We start from the raw sequence: 23,864 nt of genomic DNA, 5'->3' as shown, positions 1-23,864 counted from the left end.
ACTGGTTAAGGTTCTCTGCCATGTCAATGCAGTCTTTTGCCCTGGTGGTGGGTAGAGCTGAGTTGTTGTTGGGGAGGCCAGCTAAGGTTGACACCTTGCCAGGCATCTCTTGTCTTACCCTCCAAGAGTTTCCCAACTCTCTCCTTATATTCCCTCTTTGCTGCTTTTAATTGTTTATTCAGTTTATTTTGAATGAGTTTGGACTCTTCGAGAGAAGAATGCAATTTTCTTTTCATTCAGGGTTGATTTCAGGGCTTTTGTAATCCAAGGCTTGTTATTAGAAAATACCTTAACAGTCTTAGTAGGGACAACCATCGCCTCACAGAAAGTTATGTAGTCAGTTACCACCTCAGTAGCCTCCTCTAGGATTTCACCTGCTTCTTTATAACCCCCTCCCTTTGCAGCTTTGTGCGATAAGCAGGGATGAGCAGGGATGAGATGGACATAGTGCATTTAACATATTGTTTGTAAGTAGGGAGTATTTTATTTAGTCTACAGGAATTAAAATCCCCAAGGATCAGAACAGGTGAGTCAGGGGATGCGCATTACATTTTGTGTACACACGCAGCTATGGCCTCAGATGCGCGTGTGACGTTGCCGGAGGGAGGGATGTAAAAAAGCAATAGGGACAGCTGACTAAACTCGCGGGGTAAATATTTGGGTTTAAATGACATGGCAAGCAGCTCCAAGTGTGCAGCAAGAGTCCTTCACAACAGCAGTTCTGCTCCATTCCTGATTTACTGATTGACACATAGCCCGCCACCGTGCCTTTTCTGGCTACTCACAGTGTCCCGGTCCAGTCTGAGTGGAGTTCCGAATCCGTCCATAGAGAGTTCTGAGTCCGCAATGTTCTTATCCAACCAGGTTTCTGTGAGACAGATCAGGTTCGCCTGGCTGTAAGCCCATTGACAAGTTATGTTTGCATGTAGTTCATCTAATTTGTTCCGTAATGAGCGAACATTGGCAAGTATAATGGATGGGAGCGGTGGGGGTTTCGATGTGCCGGTGAGTCTTTTCAGCCGTTGCCTTACTCCTCCTCTCCTACCCCGCTTCCTTCTTGTAGTATCCCGCCGGCGATCAAGGTTGGGTCTATGTCGTCTCAGTTCTCCCCAGTTTTCAAGATTCAGTGCCGAATAATCCATATTCTGTAGTAGCAGCAGATCATCACGGGAATACTGCAGAATCCCAATTCCGAGCCTCCCACAAGCCGCGAGTGATCCGGCGATCCAAAGTAGCAGCAACAACAGTAGTAGACACTTCCTCATTTTGAAGTTGAATTTTATAAAGTTCGGGCACGCTGGAAGCTCTTTGATCAAACCAATAATCTAAGTAGGCATATGACGTTCCATTCAATCACATCAGCCCACTAGACACGGGACTAAAACTTAGACAAACAAACAAACAAAACGCAGGACGCACGAGAGACACTCGCCATTACAGCGCCAATGCTACATAGTTTTTTGTGATCCGTTTCCTGCAAAAACTTTAGACAAAAGCGGTAGTGATTTTACTATGCCAGCTAGGGTAAGGGACCCATGACAAAGGCATTAAGAAAAACTATATAAAAATAGCATTCTTTGCATTGATGGTCTCGTTTACTGTTACATGTCATTTATGATCATCAGAGAAAAATGACACTGTTTAAGAAATATTTAAAAGTTCCTCGAAGCTCCTTTAATGATTTCTAACTAACCCAAAAGTGAAGATAATTACAAGAAAAATGTGTGCTGTCAGTTAACCCATTGATACCAGATGCTCCTGCTGGCTGCTGCGTGGCGCAGCATTGTTGTTTTATCTAATTTTCATGGGTCATTGGTTCAAATACACATAAGGTGGGTTTTGTTGATTTTTTAAAATGTTTTTTTTCTAAAATGTGACCACCCAAATGTTGTGTGGTTTGCCAAAAATCACGTTAAAAAAAATAAATAAATAAATAAAAAAGACGGCTGTGTGTTCACGTGAACGGCGATAGTGTATTACAGAACATTTAGTGGGGTTCGGAGCGCAGAATCTAGGTTTACTGTAGGCTAGTGACGAAAATCACACAACACATTACTTCTTTTTAGTATCAATATTTATTAATTTAAGCTATATTTGGCTGCTCTAACTCAAGTCAGCCCAGCCAGGTGATAGTTAAGTTTCAGTTTCGTTTTCATCTCCGTGTTATACAGCCGTTTTGACCAGCTGATCGGCTCCCGACATCGGGCGTCAGTCTGCGTTCCAGTTGTACTGGGAAGTCGGATTCATGGTGCCAGTGAAAACTAAATTATAAAATAAAGGTATCTCTTCCTCCCTCTATCCGTCTATCTTTCTCTCTCCACTGGATAGTCAGTCACTACTATCCATGCTTAAAGGAAGCAGGATTAGAACCTCATTTAGCAAACTATTTTTAAATATTTTATATAATTTATTATTTTTAACTTTTCCCCCCCATCTAATTTTGATGATTTTTAGAAAAATGTGTTGCTATGTAAGTGCTAAGGGAGCATGTTTCAATAAAACCTGTGAACCTTAACTTTTAAATGTCTTTTATATCATGTTTCTATGTGCTACACAGGCTTAGATATTGAGGTTTTGGTAGACGTTGACAATTTGTAGTATTTTTTCAGAAAACCCTCTGGAGATAAGGACCTGTATCCTAGATTGCTATAGTCATCAATGGGTTAAATGTGTTATTAAGGACATTAACGCAAACCCATTTTAACGGAGTCAATGGAGTCAAGCTGGTCGGCATCTTTTATAACAGGTCCATGGTCGGCAGTTAATTGCACTTTTTTGAAAGGACACGTTGGGGCTTCCTGTGCTTAGCGCCGCCCAAGACGATTGTGATTGGTTTAAAGAAATAAAAACAGGCCAGCCCAAGTGTGAATGACTGCTCCAAGTGAGAATGTTAGTGTGAAATTGAACACTACAGTATATACCAATGTTGTTTTCAATAAAAAAACATTTGCACAAAGCAAGCCGATCCACTTTTCAATGTTGATAAGAGCCTTAAAATGGGAAAAAAAATAGGGACATCCAAATACCTCAACCGCTCCACTTGTTCTCTTTGGTCCCTCCCATATGGTCCCTCCCTGAGACGCTCTACACCAACAACATCGTGCCAAAGTGAATGGACAGTCCCAACAGCCAATAAGAACAGAGAATCGGAGCCTCACTTTGATTGGTCAAAGTGTCAGCTCATGTTAACTTTGACCAATCAGAAATCATATACCCCAGCTTTAAGTCAAGTTAGCGCCGGTTAGCATAGTGAAACTCAACCGGCTGTGTGCTGTTCCGGAGGATAATATGAACCCAAACTTGACGCCAGTGTCCGCGTGGAATACAACAATAAGTACAACGAAGCACCGGTGTTGTCCTCCGCCAGACCCGGCGCACTTTCACGGACAGGTAGGCTAACGTCTGCGCTTATTTTTTGCGAGTGGGGTGCGTCTTCATGATGTTTTAATGCTATTTGTGCCGGGGCTGCCGCTGGTTACATAGTTTATTGATGTAAATCTGTTTTGTACTTTCAGTAGCTGTTTATTTGTGCATGTTTGCCAGCTACATCTGTCTTTTTCTTTTTTTTTTATATTTTTTTGGGCATTTTTATGCTTTATTGATAGTGCAGAGAGACAGAGGTGAAATGGGGCAGAGAGGGGAGTGACATGCAGAGAACGACCGCGGGTGGGAATCGAACCCGGGTCTGTTGCTGGGCCCGGCCCGGGAGGGGGACGCCTTACCAACTGAGCTAAAGGCGCCCCCTGCTACATCTGTCTTAAGGCATATTTATTAATATTTGTAACTTGACTGGGAGTGGAGCAGTAGGAGGATCAAGCATTTGTTCTCCTCTTGCCATGGTGAATCATGTAATCAGTGATCCATTGACGATGGCTTTTACGCACACGCTCAACCCAGAGTGAACATACTCAGTTGACTAACCCAACCCTGAACCCTGATCAGCTGTTCTGAAACCGATAACTTAGAGTTGCTCATCTCAGAGTTGCTCATCTCAGAGTTGCTCATCTCAGAGTGGAGGGATAGACTCAGTTTGTTTACCCTGCTTCCTGAAACAGGCCCCTGGTCTTTAGCAACAAAAACCAGGTAAAGTCTGACACTTAATGAAGAACTCATATTCAGTAACATTAAATATTACCTGCTGCCAGTTCTGCCTCAAAGGTCTGACGAGACACAAAGTGGTAATCTCTACCACTCAGCTCGCCTTCTCTGCGGCTCCGTGTGGTGTCTACAGCACACACAGACACACACACAGACGTTACTATATCCACTGAAAAAATGTGTGTACAGTGCACAGTGAATGTGTGTGCAAGTCTTACGAGGTACAGCTCCAGCAAACCGCTCTGGTTGGTCGTTGAGCAGTTTCTGTCTAAGCTCTGCCTGCCCGCAGCTGGTTGGACCGATCAGTGCAATTGGTCGCTTTCTATTCGCCGGCTGGTGGTATAGAGCCATCTCCTCGTAGGTGAGAATTTCCTCATTATCAATTTCTGGGCCAATGAAAAGAATGTGATGAAGATGTTATAATTAAATAAACTGTACGAATACATGTGACAGAGTGAGTATATCAAAGAAGAGAGCTGAAAACAAAAAGAAACTCACAGGAAAGAGAAAAAGCTGCAATTGTAGCCTAATCCTTTATGTTGAAGATTTTATTTCATGGCTTTTATGTATATTCAAACTTTGGAGCCTGAGACTTTAACAAGCATCATTATCTAATATATTTGTTGTTGAGATGTACACGTGAACATCCTTAAACACTTTGAACAATACAGAATAAATAAATGTTTAGTACGGTGGCCCTGAGTGCTCACAGCAGTGCAACTTAAGGAAACACATGCACAAAGATAAAACACAAGCAAATTAAGGCGAGACACCCCAGGTGAATAGGGATTTTTTTTAACTTATAGATATCATCATGAAACGTTGCCAGTTGATTACTGACATTAACACAATTATTTTTTGTATTACATATTTTTCTTTAATCTTTTATTAAATATGCAAATATGGCAATATTGAACCAATTATGCGTAAATTTGGGTAATTTTTCAAACAAAATCAAGATGTTGGATAAAGCCAGAGTTAAAATCTCTATTTTATTTTAAGCACATATTAGTTTCTAAAGTTTTTACACAACAGATTTTGGATACAGCCTTTTTTCATTTAATAAATCAAAAAATACTATGTGAGGCCTTGACGGTAAAGTCTCCAACTCTCATATGTACATATATTTCAGGGTGTTGTGCATCCCTGGCAATACAAACTTTGGATCTGGAATAAACTGTTGAAGAAATATAGCTTTCGGAAAAAAAGTTGTCTTGTGGCACAACTTGCCCCCGGTGTGGTGTAAGTTGTGCCGTTGGAGAGAATACCATGTGAATACATATTGTGCCATTGATATATATCTCATAAACTGTAATGCAAGACAAATCCATTAGACAAATCACTTATTTAAGGTGTATTTAAAGTAAATGCATTCATTATATTACAAAGAAATATGTCCCATAAAAGAAAAAGAGCACCAAGCCCATCCCAGACGACCCTGCATAATATTTTATTTTAAATTAATATTATTATGGAAAATCCATGTGTCCTTCTTCAATAGCTTGTAATTCATCTGACACAGTGTCTCCAAATAATTTTTTCACGCAAAATTCTTCAGATTCAGCCTCTTAATTTTCCTCTCAAAGTGCACCAGATTCATGCATTTCACTTTAAAAAGTTAAAAAAATCTCCCGGGGGGGCATACCCCCGGACCCCTCTAGGAGGGACGGGAACTCGGCTAGCTACTATTTTCTCTTAGCTGGACATTGGAGGCAATAGCAGAAACACTGGGTGTCTGAAGGCATTTAACAATAGTCAATGATTTGGGCGGCGCTAACATTGGAGAGGGTGCCCCCCCAATCAAATTCTGCTTAGGGCCCCTTGGAGGCTTCGGCCGGCTCTGAGGGGAAGTGTGTCTGTTTAATCTGCAAGGAAAGTGTTGCCGTGAAGAAGGATTACAATTTACGAAGACACTATGAAACTAAACATCAGAGCAGCTAAATGTCCTAATAAATGTGTTATTTTTGCCAAGTGCCCTTGGTAGATTTTTCTGTATGTGGCCCTCAGTGAAAAAAGTTTGGACACCCCTGCTCTATAGGGTTTAAGTCTGGAGATTGACTTGGCCAGTCTAAAACCTTCTATTTCTTGCCCCTGATGAATTCCTTTGTTGTTTTTGCAGTTTTTTTTATCATTATCTTGCTGCATGATGAAGGATCTTCCAATCAGTTTGGTTGCATCTTTCTTTAAATTGGCAGACAAAATGTTCCTGTAGACTTCTGAGTTCATTTTGCTGTTGCCATCATGTGTTACTGTGTTGTTGTCAAGATAAACCTTTACCAAAGTGATGGAAAGGCTAAAGTTTGGAGAAAGAAAGGATCTGCTCATGACCCCAAGCATACAATCTCATCTGTGAAACACGGTGGAGGCAATGTCATGGCTTGGGCTTGCATGGCTTCTTCTGGGACGGGCTCATTAATATTCATTGATGATGTAACACATGATGGCAACAGCAAAATGAACTCTAAGTCTACAGAAACATTTTGTCTGCCAATTTAAGGAAAGATGCAACCAAACTGATTGGAAGGTCCTTCATCATGCAGTAAGATAATGACCCAAAACACAACAAAGGAGTTAATCAGGGGCAATAAGTGGAAAGTTATAGACTGGCCAAGTCAATCTCCAGACTTAAACCCTATAGAGCATGCATTTTACCTGCCAAAGAGGAGACTTAAGAGAGTAACCCCCTAACACAAACAACAACTGAAAGAGGCTGCGTTGAAAGCCTGGAAAAGCATCACAAAAGAAGAATGCAAAAGTTTGGTGATGTCAATGGGTCACAGGCTTGATGTTATTGCAAGCAAAGGATTTGCGACAAAATATTACGTTTTATTTACTTTAATTTATTTAAAGTCTATCTGTTCCAATACTTCTGCTCGCCTAAAAATGTGGTGTTCCTTTACAAAAAATGCTATCTTCTAAGTTGTGTATCGGGTCCAGATGTTAATACCTGGAAATTAAAGCTGAAATGTTGATCTATTGTCTCATATTCATCTTTTGGTGTCAAACCCAAATGTTTCCAGTCTACAGCAAAAATAAAGGAATTGGCTTCACCATTCCAATACTATTGGAGGGGACTGTATAAGTCTATTAGAACTAAAATTGTGTAAACCATTCATACATTATTTAGTCTCTTTGACTCATAGTTGTATATGGAATTTTCACAATTATAGTTACAGTATCTGACAAAAGTGAGTACACCCCTCACATTTCTTCAAATATTTCATTATATCTTTTCATGGGACAACACTGAAGAAATGACACTTTGATACAATGTGAAGTAGTCAGTGTACAGCTTGTATAACAGTGTAAATTTACTGTCCCCTCAAAATAACTCGACACAGCCATTAATGTCTAAAGTGCTGGCAACAAAAGTGAGTACACCCCTAAGTGAAAATGTCCAAATTGGGCCAAAAGTGTCGATATTTTGTGTTGCCACCATTATTTTCCAGCACTGCCTTAACCCTCTTGGGCATGGAGTTCACCAGAGCTTCACAGGTTGCCACTGGAATCCTCTTCCACTCATTCATGATGGCATCAAGGAGCTGGTGGATATTAGAGACCTTGCGCTCCTCCATCTCCCGTTTGAGGATGCCCCAAAGATGCTCAATAGGGTTTAGGTCTGGAGACATGTTTGGCCAGTCCATCACCTTTACCCTCAGCTTCTGTAGCAAGGCAGTGGTCATTTGGAGGTGTGTTTGGGGTCGTTATCATGTTGCAGAACTGCCCTGCGGCCCAGTTCTTTAAGGGAAGGGATCATGCTCTGCTTCAATATGTCACAGTACATGTTAGCATTCAATGAACTGTAGATCCCCAGTGCTGGCGGCACTCATGCAGCCCCAGACCATGACACTCCCACCACAATGCTTGACAATAGGCAAGACACACTTGTCTCTATACTCCTCACCTGGTTGCCACCCCATAATCTTAACACCATCTGAACCAAATAAATGAATCTTAACCACAGGACATGGTTGCAGTCATCCATGTCCGTAGTCTGCTTGTCTTCAGCAACATTTTTGTGGGGTTTCTGTGCATCATCTTTAGAATAGGCTACCTTCTGGGACAACAGCCATGCAGACCAGTATGATGCAGTGTGTGGCGTATGGTCTGAGCACTGACCCACCCCTTCAGGCCCTTAAGCAATGCTGGCAGTATTCATATGTCTATTTTCCAAAGCCAACCTCTGGATATGATGCTGAGCATGTGCAATCAACCTTCGTAAACTGGGCTGCAGGGCACTATTCCAACATGATAACGACCCCAAACACCCCTCCAAGACGACCACTGCCTTGCTAAAGAAGCTGAGGGTAAAGGTTATGGACTGGCCAAGCATGTCTCCAGATCTAAACCCTATTGAGCATCTTTGGGGCATCCTCAAACGGGAGATGGAGGAGCGCAAGGTCTCTAGTATCCATCAACTCCGTGATGTCGTCATGAATGGGTGGAAGAGGATTCCAGAGGCAACCTGTGAAGCTCTGGTGAACTCCATGCCCAAGAGGGTTAAGGCAATGCTGGAAAATAATGGTGGCCACACAAAATATTAGCCCCTTTTACACAGAGATTGCGGCATATTGACGGAACAACATCACTCCAATATGCCGGCTTTGCTTGCTTCTGTGTTATTTACACAGAACCAAGCAACGCCGGCCTGCTGGTGCATCAGTAGCCCCTTTTACACACCGTCCGGAATGAAAGAGGTGCTTGTAAACAGCGTCAGGTGTGACGTAAACATTTAGCGCCGCGCCGGTCAGCTGCTTTACAACAACAACACTGGCCGGTGAATTGAGAGCAGAAGTGCTGGAGCTTGCAGTAAGAGGGCCATATTTTACTGTCCCCACGATGTGCCGGTTGATCTCGCGACGCGCTGAGTCCAACATCTCTGGGACTGTTAACCAAACTGACAAAAATCACTCCACTGCTCACTGCTTCACCTCTGTGTCTGTCTGTGTGTGTGTGTGTGTGTGTGTGTGTGTGTGTGTGTGTGTGTGTGTGTGTGTTTGTGTGACAGGTTTGCTGTGAGCGAGTCTCTTTGTAAGGGCAGCGATCTGCCAATCAGACACACATACACAGTGTGTGAAGTCACGTTACTGTAGACAGAAATAAAGTGTGGATATACGCTCAGACTTAGGATAATAATAGCGGTGGCGATCCGGTCGCAGCCTAGCTTAGCCTAGCCTAGCTTTCCCATTGTACAACTTCCCCTGGGCAGAAATAGACTCTGCAAAATGAAGCGTGGGGGTTTGGATTGAGCAGCGGACTTTATGACCAGCTAGATTATACGCCGTTCCTTTTATTTGGTGATTTTTACTGGACATCAGGCCGCCGTGGTTAATGTTAAACACACGTCCTTCAACTGCTAACGTGGTTGCATGTTTAGAACGTAGGCTATGGAACGTCAAACGCCCCCCTGTTCCTCAACAACAAGCTGGCCGCATTTAAACAGAGAGGTGGAACTGATTGTGTCGGTTATCTTACTACCCCCCGAGGTAGTAAAATTCCCGGAACAATCTCTCGCACCTTTCTTCCCTCCTTCCGCAACGGTCGCATTTATACAGCAGGGCGGAGGGCCGAAATTCCAGCATATTCCCGGCTTTCACTGGCTGTGTAAAAGGGGCTATTGACACTTTGGGTCCAATTTGGACATTTTCACTTAGGGGTGTACTCACTTTTGTTGCCAGCACTTTAGACATTAATGGCTGTGTGTCGAGTTATTTTGAGGGGACAGTAAATTTACACTGTCATACAAGCTGTAGACTGACTAGTTAACATTGTATCAAATAGTCATTTATTCAGTGTTGTCCCATGGAAAGATATAATGAAATATTTGAAGAAATGTGAGGGGTGTACTCACTTTTGTGAGATACTGTAAATAAATTGAATTTGAGTTACAGAAAAATAGGTAAACAGGTCATACCATCATTCCTGTACGCATTGTACAGTAGCTTCTTTCTCTTCCTCTTGTTCTTCTTTGCACACCACAGCTTCCCTGTAAAAAAGCAGACAACTTTTACATTTTCATGCTAAGTGATCACTTGTGGATAGCTGTTTAAAAGCTAAGTTCTTTTATATGGATGGGTTTTGTGTAACACCTTTGAATTAAGAGGCTAAGAGCACTTACTGTAAAGGAACAATTGCTTATATAATAATATACAATATTATACTCAGGTTATTGTGAGAGTAGAATAACTGACCAGACTTCTCAGGTTCCTTGTCTTCTTCTATGGTCTGTTTCATGGCCTCTCTCTGCTGCTGGAAACTCTTCCCTGTGGATAGAAATATAAGAATATTAACCCATTGATGACGGCTGCTGCGCGATGCCACATAGGCTCTCCTGCCTGATGCTGCGTCGCGCAGCATTATTACTTTATCTAATTTTCATGGCATTCCCAGCATAGAATGCACTGTCATTGGTTCAAATACACATGAGGTGGGTTTTGTTGATTTTTTGAAGACCACGTGACCACCCAAAAGTTGTGTGGTTTGCTGAAAATCATGTCAATCAAAAAAATAAAAAATAAAAAAATAAAACAAAATAATAAAAAAAATACGCCAGCTATGTCGGCGACAGAACAGTTAGTGGCGTTTGGTGCGCAGAATCAAGGTCTACTATAGACTACTGACGAAAATCACAACACATTGCATCTATTTATTAACAATATTTAATAATTTTCTAATTCATCTAATTTTGACGATTTTTTGAAATATTTGTTGGTTTGTAAGCGCTAAGGGAGCATGTTTAAATAAAACCTGTGAACCTTAACTTTTAAATGTATTTTATTTCATGTTTTTATGTGCTACACAGGCTTAGATATTAAGGTTTTGGTAGACTTGACAATTCGTACTATTTTTTCAGAAAACCCTCAGGCATTAAGGACATGCATCCTAGATTGCCATAGTCATCAATGGGTTAAGAGGAGTCATATCCTGCAATACAGAGTGTCATACAAGTTTACACAACCATTTTGGCTTACACACTCACAAGAGTTTAAATAGGCAGTCTTCAAATGGCGCTCTCACATATACAAGACAAAAAAAGATCCCAACCACAGACACAACAGAGAGAGACAGACACACGGACCTGGTACCAGTCCTGCCAGTGGCTGGTTATCCTCATCCCCATCCCTGTAAGCTTGCCACCAGTTGGGGTCTGACTGGCTGATAATGTGGAGAATATCTCCTTTCTGGAAGGACAATCCCAGTTCTCTGCATGGCACATAGGGGTCGTCTGATGGGTCATAGTCAAAATGAGCTTTCACATGGATCTGGAGTAGAGAAACAGAAGTGACATGAAGGAAGATTCATGAGACTATCTTGGGCTGAGAGGTATTTTTAAACCTCAAATATTTTTAATTATTTCAAATACATTTTGCTAACTGTTATCCTGATCACAAATCAAAACTTACCACATTCTCCTTGACAGGAGGTGGTTTGTAATTAGTGCATGGAATAAGCACAAAAGTCAAGAGGCCGTGCATGTCAGCCTGCCACAAACAAACACAAAGGAACAAAGAGATACAAAGAGAAAAGCACTTCTTAATTATCAGGTTGCTTTCATCATATCATGCAGTTACTATTCTTTAAAATGAGCTTTTCACTATATTGTCCTGTAGTGCTAAACATTTAAACACAAACCATTGACATTTTGTAAACTACTTTGCCATATTTTAAAAATATCATAACACTTCCGATATAAATACTAAGATTGAAATACTAAATGACTGGAGTAATCACTCAGTGACCATCTAGGCCAGGGATGGGCAGCTGATAAAAGGGAGGGCCACACAAATTTTCACCTCACTACCAGAGGGCCACGTATATCAACATGCACTTTCACCATTATAACCTTGTCACTTAATTGGCCTACTATAGCTAACTAATTTAATAAATAGAACAAAATATACTGGCAATCAAAGTTTATTATACCAATTTTCAAACATTACAGACAATTTGGCTCTTTCAGTCAAGAACACATTACCCAAACAAGGCTCACTAGTGGGCCAACATTTTGAACATTTCTATTTTTCATTAAAAAGATCAAAATGTTACCATTTACATATTTATTTTTCAAGAACAATCCATATTCCAACAATAACATTTCTATTTTCATAAGAAAAATCAAAATTTCAACATGGCATGGGTGAGTTGTGAACTTTTCACATAAACAAACATCCACATTCCTGAGTCATTATTTCAGTGCAATGGGGTCTCAAACAATTATTTAATATTGCTACAAAAACCAAAACATATCTCTTATAGTGCAATTCTTCTCTGCTCTTACATTACATAACATTTTTCTAATTATATTTCTCAAAATGTTATCCTCTGTAAAATCCTGTCTTAATGAGACACTTGTGGCCTCTCCTGCTGGCACACTGAATGTAAATCTCAATATTGGTGCATCCAATCTGCATGAGCTGGAAAAGTGTCTCATCGGTTAGTCGGTTTCTTTCTTTGGACTTGATGTGCTTCATCATTGAGAAGTTGCTCTCGCAGATGTAAGTGCTCCCAAACATGCTTGCCATTGAAAGTGCAAAATCCTTGAGGATTGGAAATCGGGACTCTGGTAGCAGTCTCCAGAAGGAGATTCCCCTCTCGTTGCGGTTTGCTTGAACAAAAGGGTCTGCCTGTTGTTCGCACAGTTCAAGCTGCAGCTCAGGGGGCTGCTCGCTGACAGCAGCAGAGAGCGGGTCAGTGAACAACGCGATGCGTGGCTGCATTGCGTAGAAATCTTGGAAGCGGCTCTTAAACTGCAGCTGCAGTTTTTCAATTTCTGCTTTGTACTTGAGCATGGTTTCTTCGCATTCGGGAGCATCTTTGCTCATCTCTTCACATGAGGGGAAGTGTGCCAAATTCGGACGGTCGGATTGGAAGCCTTCTTTAAACAGGATATATAGATCCGACACACAAGGAAGGCAATGTCACAGAGAAAATCTGTGTTCCTGAGTTGACTGCAGTACGCACTGGTGTCACATTGCAAGCTCTCAAGAAACAGGGATTTCAGAGCGCAGCGCCAAAAACCTCTCCAAGCACTTCCCGCGGCTCATCCACCTTATCTCCGTGTGCATCTGTAAATCCCCGTACGCGGCGCTCACTTCATCCAAAAAGGCTACAAACTTCCGATGATTAAGAGACCTTTTCCTCCTCGAATGAGATTGGTAACTTTCGTTACTAAATCCATGACATGGCTGAAGTTCATAGACTTGGCACAGAGGGCCTCCTGCAATATAAAATAAATTGGATTCAGCAACATTGTAGTCATTATTTATTTTTAAATCTCACTAAGAAAAAACACATTGATAACTAGGGCTGCCTCATAGGCGAACAAACGTTAGTCGACCAGAAAGGACGGGATGAGAACGTGGAAACTGTCTCAGATTAACATCGTGACAACACATTTTGTTAGTTTATAATTTTATGAATTGTAAAATATAATTTCCATGAGGCTGTTCAGTCAGAAAATGATGGATCATTAGTAAAAGCGTTTGCCCGGCCGCTCTGTGCCTCCCGCCGCCGCCACACACTCTCTCTGACAGCACCGCGAACCATTCGTCGATAACCGGAATAAAGTGACAACGACTAGGAAAGTTCTTAGTTGGGGGCAGCCCTATTTATCACCGATAATAATAGCTGAAAATAACGTTACCCACCTGATGTATGATGCAGTGCAGTATTGGACAGTCAACGCCACTCGGTCTGAGAAGCCCGGCGAATCCAGTGCATCTTCCTTGCATTGATGGTGCACCGTCAGCAACAACAGCTGATAGCTTGTCAAAGCCTCCGTGCTCACTTAAAACACTTTCAACATTGTTGAAAATGTCCTGTCCCTCGGTAGTGTCATGCAAAGACACCAGTTTCAATAACTCCTCATGCACTTCAAATGAACAACTACAACTGCTCGTGTGTAGATGAGGAGCTGGCTTACATCCATCACATCTGTACTCTCATGTCTCTCAGGAAAAGTATTTGCAGTCGTTCATGATTTCTTTGAGCTTTCCCTCGACATGATTTTGAATATCAAAGATTGTTCGTGTCACTGTGCGTCGGGACAGAGACACCGTTTCAAAGTTCTTAGCCATGCTGTCGACTCCAAAAGCTTTCGCCAGCTCTACTGCACATCGCTTTACCATTTCACCATCAGACAGGGGCTTCTTTGCTTTAGCAAGCTCAAGGGAAATCATATGACACCTTCAGTGACGATTCCTGTGTAGTCGTGGCTTTGGTAAAAGAGCTTTTCTGACGATATATTTTTCGCTTGAGATCAGCAACGATAGTGGCTCTGGCAGCTCCGGTGTACATGTCAAACTTTTCTTTCTGCGTCGTGTTGTAGTGGCGGCTTAAGTTAAAATCCTTCATTGCCGATTTTGTTTCTAAGCACACATGGGTTTTCCTTTACAATCTGTAAAAAGATAATCTGTTTTCCATCTTGGCTGGAAAATGCAGTTCTCTTCGTCCAGCTTTCTTTTTTGGGCGCTCATGTTTGTAAAATTCTTTTTTTTTGTAAATCCCGCTAGAAGAGGAGTTGAGGTCGACCTGGTTACATTTTCGGGGAGAGCCCTTTAGCGGCTGACATAATTAATTACAGCTGGGGTCCGGTTCAAATTACATACTTTTTTTCCGACGACTGTGAAACCAATATTATATACATTTTTATAAATGAACTCGCGGGCCGCACAAATTCGTCCCGAGGGCCGCATGCGGCCCGTGGGCTGCCAGATGCCCATCCCTGATCTAGGCCTAGGGGCAGCATTTATCACTAAACTAAAGAACTGCGTTAACTATGTGCATCTGGATATACTTACAAGAATATCAAAGACTTGATTGACATCTTTTCCTCGGATTTCTATTCCATTTATTTCCAATATTTCATCTCCTTCTGATAAAAGTCCACTCCTTTCAGCTGCTCCACCTCGAACAATACGACTGATCACTACACTCTCCATCTCATTACGAACAGTTGCCCCCTATGTAACACACACAGGAAAGCACCAAAATATAAAAATTAATAAATGAAAATATAATTAAATGTTTTCATGACAGTATGTTTTGTTATTTACATTGAATCATTCAAGGTACATTTGCCACAGATAAGAAAAAGTCAGTTGTTACTAACAATATAAATCATACTGCACATAAAGTATGCTTAAGAAAAAATTTGAATGTTTGTGGAGTGATGTAAGCAGAGACTGAGTAATTGACTGCTGCTCATAATTTGTCTTGCCAGTGGTATGTCCTGTGCCTTCTCTATGCGAACTAGCTTGACATTATCTCCTCCCCACTGCGTCAGCGTTTCCCCTTGGGTGGGTAGTGGCTCAGGCTGCATTTCCCTCTCTGCTATGCTGTCATGGGCCAGGAGCAATGCCTGCAACACACACACACACACACACACACACACACACACACACACACACACACACACACACACACACACACACACACACACACACACACACACACACACACACACACACACACACACACACACACACACACACACACACACACACACACACACACACACACACACACACACACACACACACACACACACACACACACACACACACACACACACACCTCAAGTAGATTATTGGATCAGCCTTAATACAGCTTTTTATGTTTGTTTGTTTGTGTGTCTGTACCTGTGTGTGTGTCTCTGACAGCAGGCTATAGAGTTCGAGTCCCTCTTTGTTTTGGCTCGTCTGGATGAGATTCCTGACCTGAAACCATGGCAACATAAAACATAATTGCATAAACAAGTTATTGAGTTATCTACAGTATAGTATCACAGTTGCAACTGCAGAGAATTTAAAACATAACAGTAATTTCGCAATTTCTCATAATAACAGCTCTGAAACAAAATTCCCACAAAATATCTACTGGCTTGTTGAAAGCTAGACTTGTTGAAACAAATAAAGTGCCTCAAGTTTTGTTTTGTCTTTATAAACCAGGTTATCTGTGCATTTTTGAAATACAAATTGAATTACATAAGACCTTTTTAAGAACTCTAAAAGGGAAAAATACAAATACCACGGCAACATAAATCATCAAACTGCGCTACAGTATATACTATATAAGAGTTGTATTAAGTTTGAATATTCAATGCACTTTAGTCAACAAATGTTGTCTTATCACAGAAAATAAAAATGTTTGGCAGCCCAAATGAAGACAATGTCCCCCTGCATCCACCATCAAATAAACTCAAGGGATCACAGAGTGTATTTGATTCTGCAAACCAGACAATCCATTCATTACAACCTATTAAGCTCTAATAAAGCTGTATCCATTGGTTTATATTATCTGAAAAATCCAGTAACAAGAACAACAGAATTATCAATAATGAAAATATGCGTTAGTTGCATCTGTTGGGAATTCATAAGGGGAAGATTTGGTCAAAGTCAAGAATATTATTAATTTCAAGAAAATTATAATATTAAGAAACATTCTTAATTAATGATCAATTAAATTAGTCTAGCTAATCAAATGTCAAAGTTGGTTACAATGTACATTAAAGATAATAAAGGAGTAAATATTCAAGCATGGACCTTATTTACCAGCAATTAGTTAAATACAAGACACAAATATCACAGACACTGCTTCTTAAAATCAAAAAGGGAAGGGTTAATTCACTTGGGCAAGTTGATTAAAACAATACACATAAGTCAATAACCATTTTACTTAAAATTAAGAAAGCAAAACAGCACAAGCAATAACAATAACAGTTTAGATTATAAAACCCATGTATTTAAATCTATGTGTGGGTGTATGTGTGTGTTTGTGTGCGTGTGACAAAGGAATGTCACTAGGATTTAAGATGGAGAACTACAAAGATAGCGGATGTTCTGGTGGGAAATAACCGCCACGCGATAGTTTGAGGTGGCGATAAATTGCTTTGAGCAATGTGATGGACAACTTCTAAAAGTTGAATATTCTACCTTTATTATACTACTTTTTTGGTCTTAATTTCTCATTAATGACTCCTATAGAGCAACCTGACACGAATCACAGCACAAAAAACCATGTAGATTTTCGGGAAGCTCTTCCTCTCATCTCAGCGATTTCAGCATTCTCTGTCCACACTCAGCTTTGTGCTTCTCCGCCCCCTCGCCCCCCTCCATTGGTTACCTTCCGGAACACTTTCAGTGGCGCACAGGCAGATTTGAGCAGGCAGGTGGGGGCGTAACGAATCCCGGAAATTTGAACAAGTGAATCGCGACCGGCTGCCATAGAGTTTAGAACTCTGCACAGCCACCCCAGACGGTCAGCAGGGAATACGTATAAATGCATGTAAGTCATTACTTGACACTTTAGTATGGTTAAACATGACTATAAATCATTATAACAACATTTATAGGCCATAAAAGGTGAAAAAGCATAATAGGGCCTCTTTAAACAGTAGAAGTAGTAGTGGTCTGTCACCTACTGCTTCAATCAAACACAAGAATCATAAAAGATGATGCGAGAAGACTTTGGTTTCGTCTTAACACGATCTTAACTTTAAAATTACAGAAACTCAACACTCATGTATTCATTAACCCTCTGAGCCCCAGAGCTATTTTGGGCGTTTTGCATACTTTTGATTAATCCATACTAAACTACAGTAAGAATTGTTTATCTTGCCAAAGTTTGGTATATTTCTGTTCAGCACACCCTAACCTATATTACCTGATAGTTATCTTTTTTTAATTTTGACATAATAAATTATCATATTGGACCCAAAATCAGATGATAAATGTAAATATGTATTTAATTTTGTATTATTTCTACTATGGGTAACTCAAACATTCATACTGAATTTTATAAATAAATACATGGGATGTTATTATGGTAATTTAAAAGTTTGATTGAGGTGGCATTAACCTAAATACACATTTTATGAACAAATAGCAGGTGAATCCATAGGCGTTTTCCCCAAATTCCACGAAGTTCTTTCAATCATGATACAGAGGGCACATACAAAAATGTTAAGCTTGCTGTGTTTGGTATCTTTTGTTTCAGTAAAACTTCACCTACAATTCCTGCAAGTTTTAATTTAACTTTTTTTTTTTTTTACTTTTATTTTAGTGGTTTTACAAGTTTTTTTTCCACAGACGGACAAAAAACAAAATAAGTAGACATACAATACTTACACAACCCCCACCCCCCTCCCTCACATAAACAGACAAGAAAGACAAAAAATAAAAATAGAAATAAATAAATAAGACAGAATGATTAAGAAAAAAAGCTATAAATACATTAAAAAAAAAAGCAAAAACAAAAAAAAAACTGGGGCAAATTTAACATGTTCATTGTGATAGTCTCTACACTGCGGGACCCAGGAGGGGCACCCGACAGGGCAAGTGGCACCAAGGGGGCAGACATTTTAGACCCTGATCTGCTGCAGCACTGGGCTCCATATGCCGGACAGTTCATACCTCAGCCTCTCTACATGCAAGATGCCCATTAGTTCCCTCAGCCAAGTGTCACACTGAGGGGCTAATTCAGATTTCCACAGTTTCAAAATACATCTTTTAGCAATTACCATGCCATAGTAGGGCTGGGCGATATGGGCAAAAATCAATATCTCGATATTTTTTACTATATCTCGATACACGATATATATCTCGATATATTTCAAATCTCCTCTAGAGCACATCCTAAATGCTCAATTTAATTTACTTTTTGCATAACATCACACCAGTAATATGATTTAAATAGTCCCTGCAAAATGTGTCTGCACTAACGATGCATTAGGCTACATGAAACAATATCTTGTTTATATTCTTTAGTACTTTTTATTGGAACAATTTGAAACTTGCACATGGCAAAGAGTTTGCACATTGTATTGATTATTCCACATCCACTCCCATACAATGGATCCAGCATTATTTTATTTGGAAACAGTTTTTTCCATCTTCTGTTAATCTGTAAACTGAGAACACTAATTATGACTCATTACAACCACTTACTAATTGTTCATCACCACTAACCCCCTGAAGATAGCAGCCACAATTTAAATGCAGAACAGGTTTTGCTCCATAATAGTAGTACAAAAGGCTCTAAAATGTATAATGGTTACTGTGGCTTTAAGAGCAGTTAAGTTTCGTTTTCTGCCTGTTAGTCCGTCAGATTCATGCGAGCGCAAACAACAGGTGGCTCATCGTCCCTCTGTTACCTGCCTTATTATTTAATTCTCCTGTATTGAGTTCATGAAAATAAAACTGGAAGACAATCAGAGGATTTAAATAAATACAGCGGCTGCTTATGCGTTCAAGCGCCCGCCTCCCCCGTTCTTTCGCCTGTGTATCCACCAGCCTTCCTCTCAGAAGGACCAGGGCAGGCAGTGCTGTGTACAGCGGCCGCTAATGCTGGCATGTGCGCCCGCCTCCCCCGGTCGTTTGCCTGTGTAGCCTTCTTCTCATAAGCATGGACCTACAAAAAAGGTCCATGCAATGAACGACGGCCACCATCGCCGTCATGCGTGCCCCCCTCCACCCGCTCGTTCGGCTGTCATAAGAGCACAAGAGCCCTCGTCTTTTTTTCTCCCCCTCTCGTTGTTTTCACATGGCGATAAAAGCATGGGCGCAGGCGCACTGCAGACTACGTCACAGGTGTGCGCTCAGGATACTCTGGTTGGGAGGGGTGAGTGAGTGAGTTGCCAATTCATGTGGGTCTGTGAGGCTGAGAGCCACAGGAAAGAGCGAGAGAAGCGAACACCAGCGAGTTTGCCGGTGGCGGCGGCGGCAAAAAAAAAACATTACGTGCCAATTTGTATTCGATGGTCGCGATAGGGTCATTTTATACATCCCGAAGAGCACATCTCGCGATACATCGAATATATTCGAAATATCGCCCAGCCCAATGCCATAGACCATGATTGTGCGAGCATTATGGTCCAGCTTGAAGTAGTGGAATCGGACAATGAATACTCTCGGTCTGGACCCCACGCCCTCCTCAGCCGAGCGCGCTTGGCCGATGCGGTGAGCTCTATCCAGAACCGGTGGGGATGAAAAGAAGGTAGTCATGAACTTTACTGGGTCTGCTCCCTCTGTCTTCTCTGGGATTCCAATCACGCGTAGATTATTGCGACGCGACCGTGATTCCAAATCTTAGCCATCAGCTGTATATTTTCAGACTGCAAACGAGCACATTTCTCCTCAAGGGCAGTGATCCGGTCGCTGTGGTCAGACATGGCTGTCTCCATGGCGGTTATCTTCAGGTTGAGTGAGTCGGTGGTCGACTTGACGGCATCTAAGGCAGCGGAAATGGGCCTCAAGGCTTCACTCACTACCATTTTCATGGTTGTAGTAAGGGTTGTTGTTAGGTCGGATAGCAGCACAGCGCGGAGCTTGTCGAGATCAGGCGGCAGGGAGTCGACTCCGCCATGACAGTGCAACATCGTGGCTGCCTCTTTTTCCGGCGAATTCTGCCCTTTCTCTTTCTGCCTGCTGCGACCCATCAACGCCAAACAGTCAGTGGTCGCAATAACCAAGCAAAAAAAACGTATTTTAAGTAGTGTGTGGTGCTAAAATATGTCAAATAATAGTGAACGCTTGGGAGCCCCCGTCCTGCACGTCCTTCTCCTCCACATGCTAACCCGGAAGTCTCTTTATTTTCACTTTGACATAAAATGTGAACATTATGGACCCAAACCACAAAAAAAATAAAATAAAATCATATTTTTTTCATATAGCCTATGCCTTTTTATGAAAAAAGCTAGGCCTAGGTAGACCTATATAATAAAACATATACAGTATATGGATATATATATGACATTTATATATAAAGTACAGATTATTAGGCTACTGTATCTGTAGGCTACACGTTATGAAGGCTGGCTGCTGTGTGTGTACTCAGTGCTTCAGTCAGACAACAATGGCTTTATGTAGTCACTCTTTGACTCTAAGGATGAACTGTCCTCCTCCTTCATGTCAAAGAACAAGCTGATAGCTTGACTCACGTTCACAGTTTTCTTCAATATGACTAAAACATTCTCAGTAGTCTATCTTCAAAACTCTCAGTACCTCTCAATCTTCCTCCGTGTGTCTGTCACTTTTGTTTGCTAGCAGGCAGCCTCGTCTCTCTCGCATAGAGGGACTCCCGCCCTGCTCCCACCCCGTCACTCTTCTTCTTCGTCTCTTTTCGTGTAGCTCCGTATCACTCCGCCAATCCCTCCCCCTCCTCCTCCCCTCCCTGGTAAATGCAGCCTGTTGAGCAGGAACTAGTTTCCAGCATCATTTTCTGATCGTAAAATAACAAAATAATGGCCGCGACCATCAAATTCTCATACTTTTGAGCCCGCGAAAATAAAATTGTTTTGTATCAACTTTAAACCATTGTATCTCCGGTTATACTGGGTCTATTTGGATGAAACAAAGACTGTCAGATAGTTTCAAATCAGTACTTTCAACATACGCCGCCGAAGTTGTCCGCGCTGTGGTTTCTATGCTGTGTCGGCTCGAACGTTATAATGCACAAATGCGTGACTGGGGTTCTAAAGGTACGAACACACTGCACTCCGCGGCGTGGCGGTTGGCCGAGCGAATTGCAGGTTCCGCGCCACGTGATCATTTTGGCTCATTTGGCTCATTTGTGTCCGCCGCCGCCCGCCGCCCGATGACTCATTGAATGTGCACGTGGTCCCGAAGTGAGTGACGTCGGGAGGAGCTCAACGCTGATTGGCTATCGCGCCGCGCCGCCCCAGGGGCACAATACTTTAATTGTTTCTAATTGATCTAAACCATGGAAATTGCAAGAAGAAAGAAACGATCATAATCATGATTATTTTGAGTAATCACATTGTGTTATCATGATTATTAAAGACAGTTAATCATTGATTTAAGAACATTATGCATTTGGAGGCGCCTTTAGCTCAGTTGGTAAGGCGTCCCCCTCCCGGGCCGGGCCCAGCAGCAGACCCGGGTTCGATTCCCACCCGCGGTCGTTCTCTGCATGTCACTCCCCTCTCTGCCCCATTTCACCTCTGTCTCTCTGCACTATCAAATAAAGCATAAAAAAATGCCCCCAAAAAAAAAATATATAAAAAAAAACATTATGCATTTATTTTACTTTTAACAAGGTTTTTTTCTAATAACACCATGACTTTGGACTTTAAACAAAGGCCTAATTGAACTGAAAATAGGGAGAATAGAAATAGGGTAAATAAGTGAAACATATTTTTAATAATTGAATAAAATAAATATGTCAAAATAAAAATAACCCGTTGTAAATGGTGTTGATAGGGCATGTCTTTTGATAGCATTAAATGTAAGGGCATGATTTATTTATGTCAAGGCAGTTGCATTGTAGTGTTGACAGTTGTGGTGGCAGGAGTCAAGGAGCTTTAAACTTCCTGTGTTTTTTATTCAGTGATTGCTTGGTCATAGACCACTATGATTCGACTTTAAGTGAATAAACAAATTGGTCGGGAAGTTTAGAGGTGCAGATCAGGTCGTATACCTTTTTCTCTCTCTCGCAGTCGCGTAAGTCACGTTACTCGCGTGTCCGCGCGTGACAAATCTTGCACATTATTTTAGTTTGTTGTGAGTCTGAAGTGTTTTCAGACAACACAATTAGTTTTACCTTTATTCTCGTCATCTAGAAGTTTTTCAAAACACCCTGCAATGCGCAACATCTCCCTCCTAATCTCTGGACCTGCGGATAGCTAAATTATCAGGTGAGGGAGGGGCCGAGCAAGCGCACCGCTCGGCTGAAAGGGTTCGCTGCATTTAACAGCCTGCATGCCCCGGCGTGCGGAACCATGATAGTTTAATAACGATTATTTTGTTTTCATGATTGAGGGAAGCCGTAATAGTAATCGAAAATGAAATTCAAGTTGTTGCCCAACCCCTCAAGAAGGATGACTTAAATTGGGCTGAATTTGGAGAGGTTTTAAATAGCTATATTTATTCTCAATCTTTATCATTTTGGCGCTCCTGATTTTCCTTTGGCGCTGGATAAATCCGCTTTGGCGGGCGCCAACATTTTTTCTATGCAGGAAAAACCCTGGTTAAGAATACGTGAGGGGAAATAATAAGTGTAAGAGTGGATGTGGATGTACGTAGTTGAAATGAGAAGGAGAGAGGAAATAAAAGACAGTTGCCGCAGTTCCAAAGCACAGTGAACTGTTTCCTTCAATCACACAGTGGCCGTAGATGCGCATCTGGGTACACTGAGTTGATTTGATTGAGAGGGAACAATTCACTGGCCTTAAGAGTGACGGCAACAAAAACACATCAATACATTATCGGTTAACGGGAGTAAAACACAGTGAGCGCAAAACACTTATTTCAAAACATAAGCAAGTCAGAATTAAATAATTGCCCTGATGAAGACTGAGTAGAAACACATAATGGTTGTATATGGGTACAATGTTGTAATGAAAAACAACCTCCAGAAAAGTACTCAATATCATTGGCATTAAAGTACGGTCGCTACCATGTAATGGAAAAGGGTCTTAAGTGTGTGTGTGTGTGTGTGTGTTCAACTTCTTTTGGATGAACATGATACTTCAAGAATTGTAAAGGAATAAAAACTAATTAAGTAAAAAAAAACTGGTTTGGTACCTCCATTGCCAGCTGAAGCGCCTGGTGTGTGAGTGGGTAAGGAGGAGATGGTTGGTGCATGCTGGTGGCCACTGCATTATGGATCTTCAGAGATGACTGGAAGTCAGACTAAAGAGGGAAAAAAATGCATCAGAATGTTCAGTCGGATTCCATGCAACCAGACCTCAGTCATTTAGTCTGTGCATATCCTTTTCCACCACTAAACGATTGTCAATTAAGCCAAAG

General features: G+C 41.4%; 1 protein-coding gene across 2 annotated transcripts in view; it reads right to left on the bottom strand.

Annotated features, from left to right (window-relative positions):
* The window catches only part of LOC307261816 (protein PALS1-like), a 138,208-nt gene that overhangs the window by 24,422 nt on the left and 89,922 nt on the right, over positions 1–23,864 (bottom strand). Inside the window, exons 5-14 of one of the 2 annotated variants that reach the window (XM_080042460.1) lie at positions 23,640–23,747; positions 15,738–15,815; positions 15,317–15,457; positions 14,898–15,059; positions 11,502–11,579; positions 11,177–11,360; positions 10,290–10,361; positions 10,013–10,084; positions 4,317–4,484; positions 4,136–4,225 (exon numbers count right to left, since the gene is read on the bottom strand). In XM_080042460.1, the coding sequence (XP_079898586.1) occupies positions 4,136–4,225; positions 4,317–4,484; positions 10,013–10,084; positions 10,290–10,361; positions 11,177–11,360; positions 11,502–11,579; positions 14,898–15,059; positions 15,317–15,457; positions 15,738–15,815; positions 23,640–23,747 (1,153 nt within the window). The remainder of the gene's footprint in view (positions 1–4,135; positions 4,226–4,316; positions 4,485–10,012; positions 10,085–10,289; positions 10,362–11,176; positions 11,361–11,501; positions 11,580–14,897; positions 15,060–15,316; positions 15,458–15,737; positions 15,816–23,639; positions 23,748–23,864) is intronic. The other variant, XM_080042461.1, reaches the window with a different exon arrangement.

Source organism: Ammodytes marinus (genome assembly GCF_949987685.1).
Source record: "Ammodytes marinus genome assembly, chromosome: 15".
In the NCBI taxonomy this organism is placed as follows: Eukaryota; Metazoa; Chordata; class Actinopteri; order Uranoscopiformes; family Ammodytidae; genus Ammodytes; species Ammodytes marinus.
Note: the sequence above shows the minus strand (reverse complement) of the source record. Positions and strands in the feature narration are given on the sequence as shown.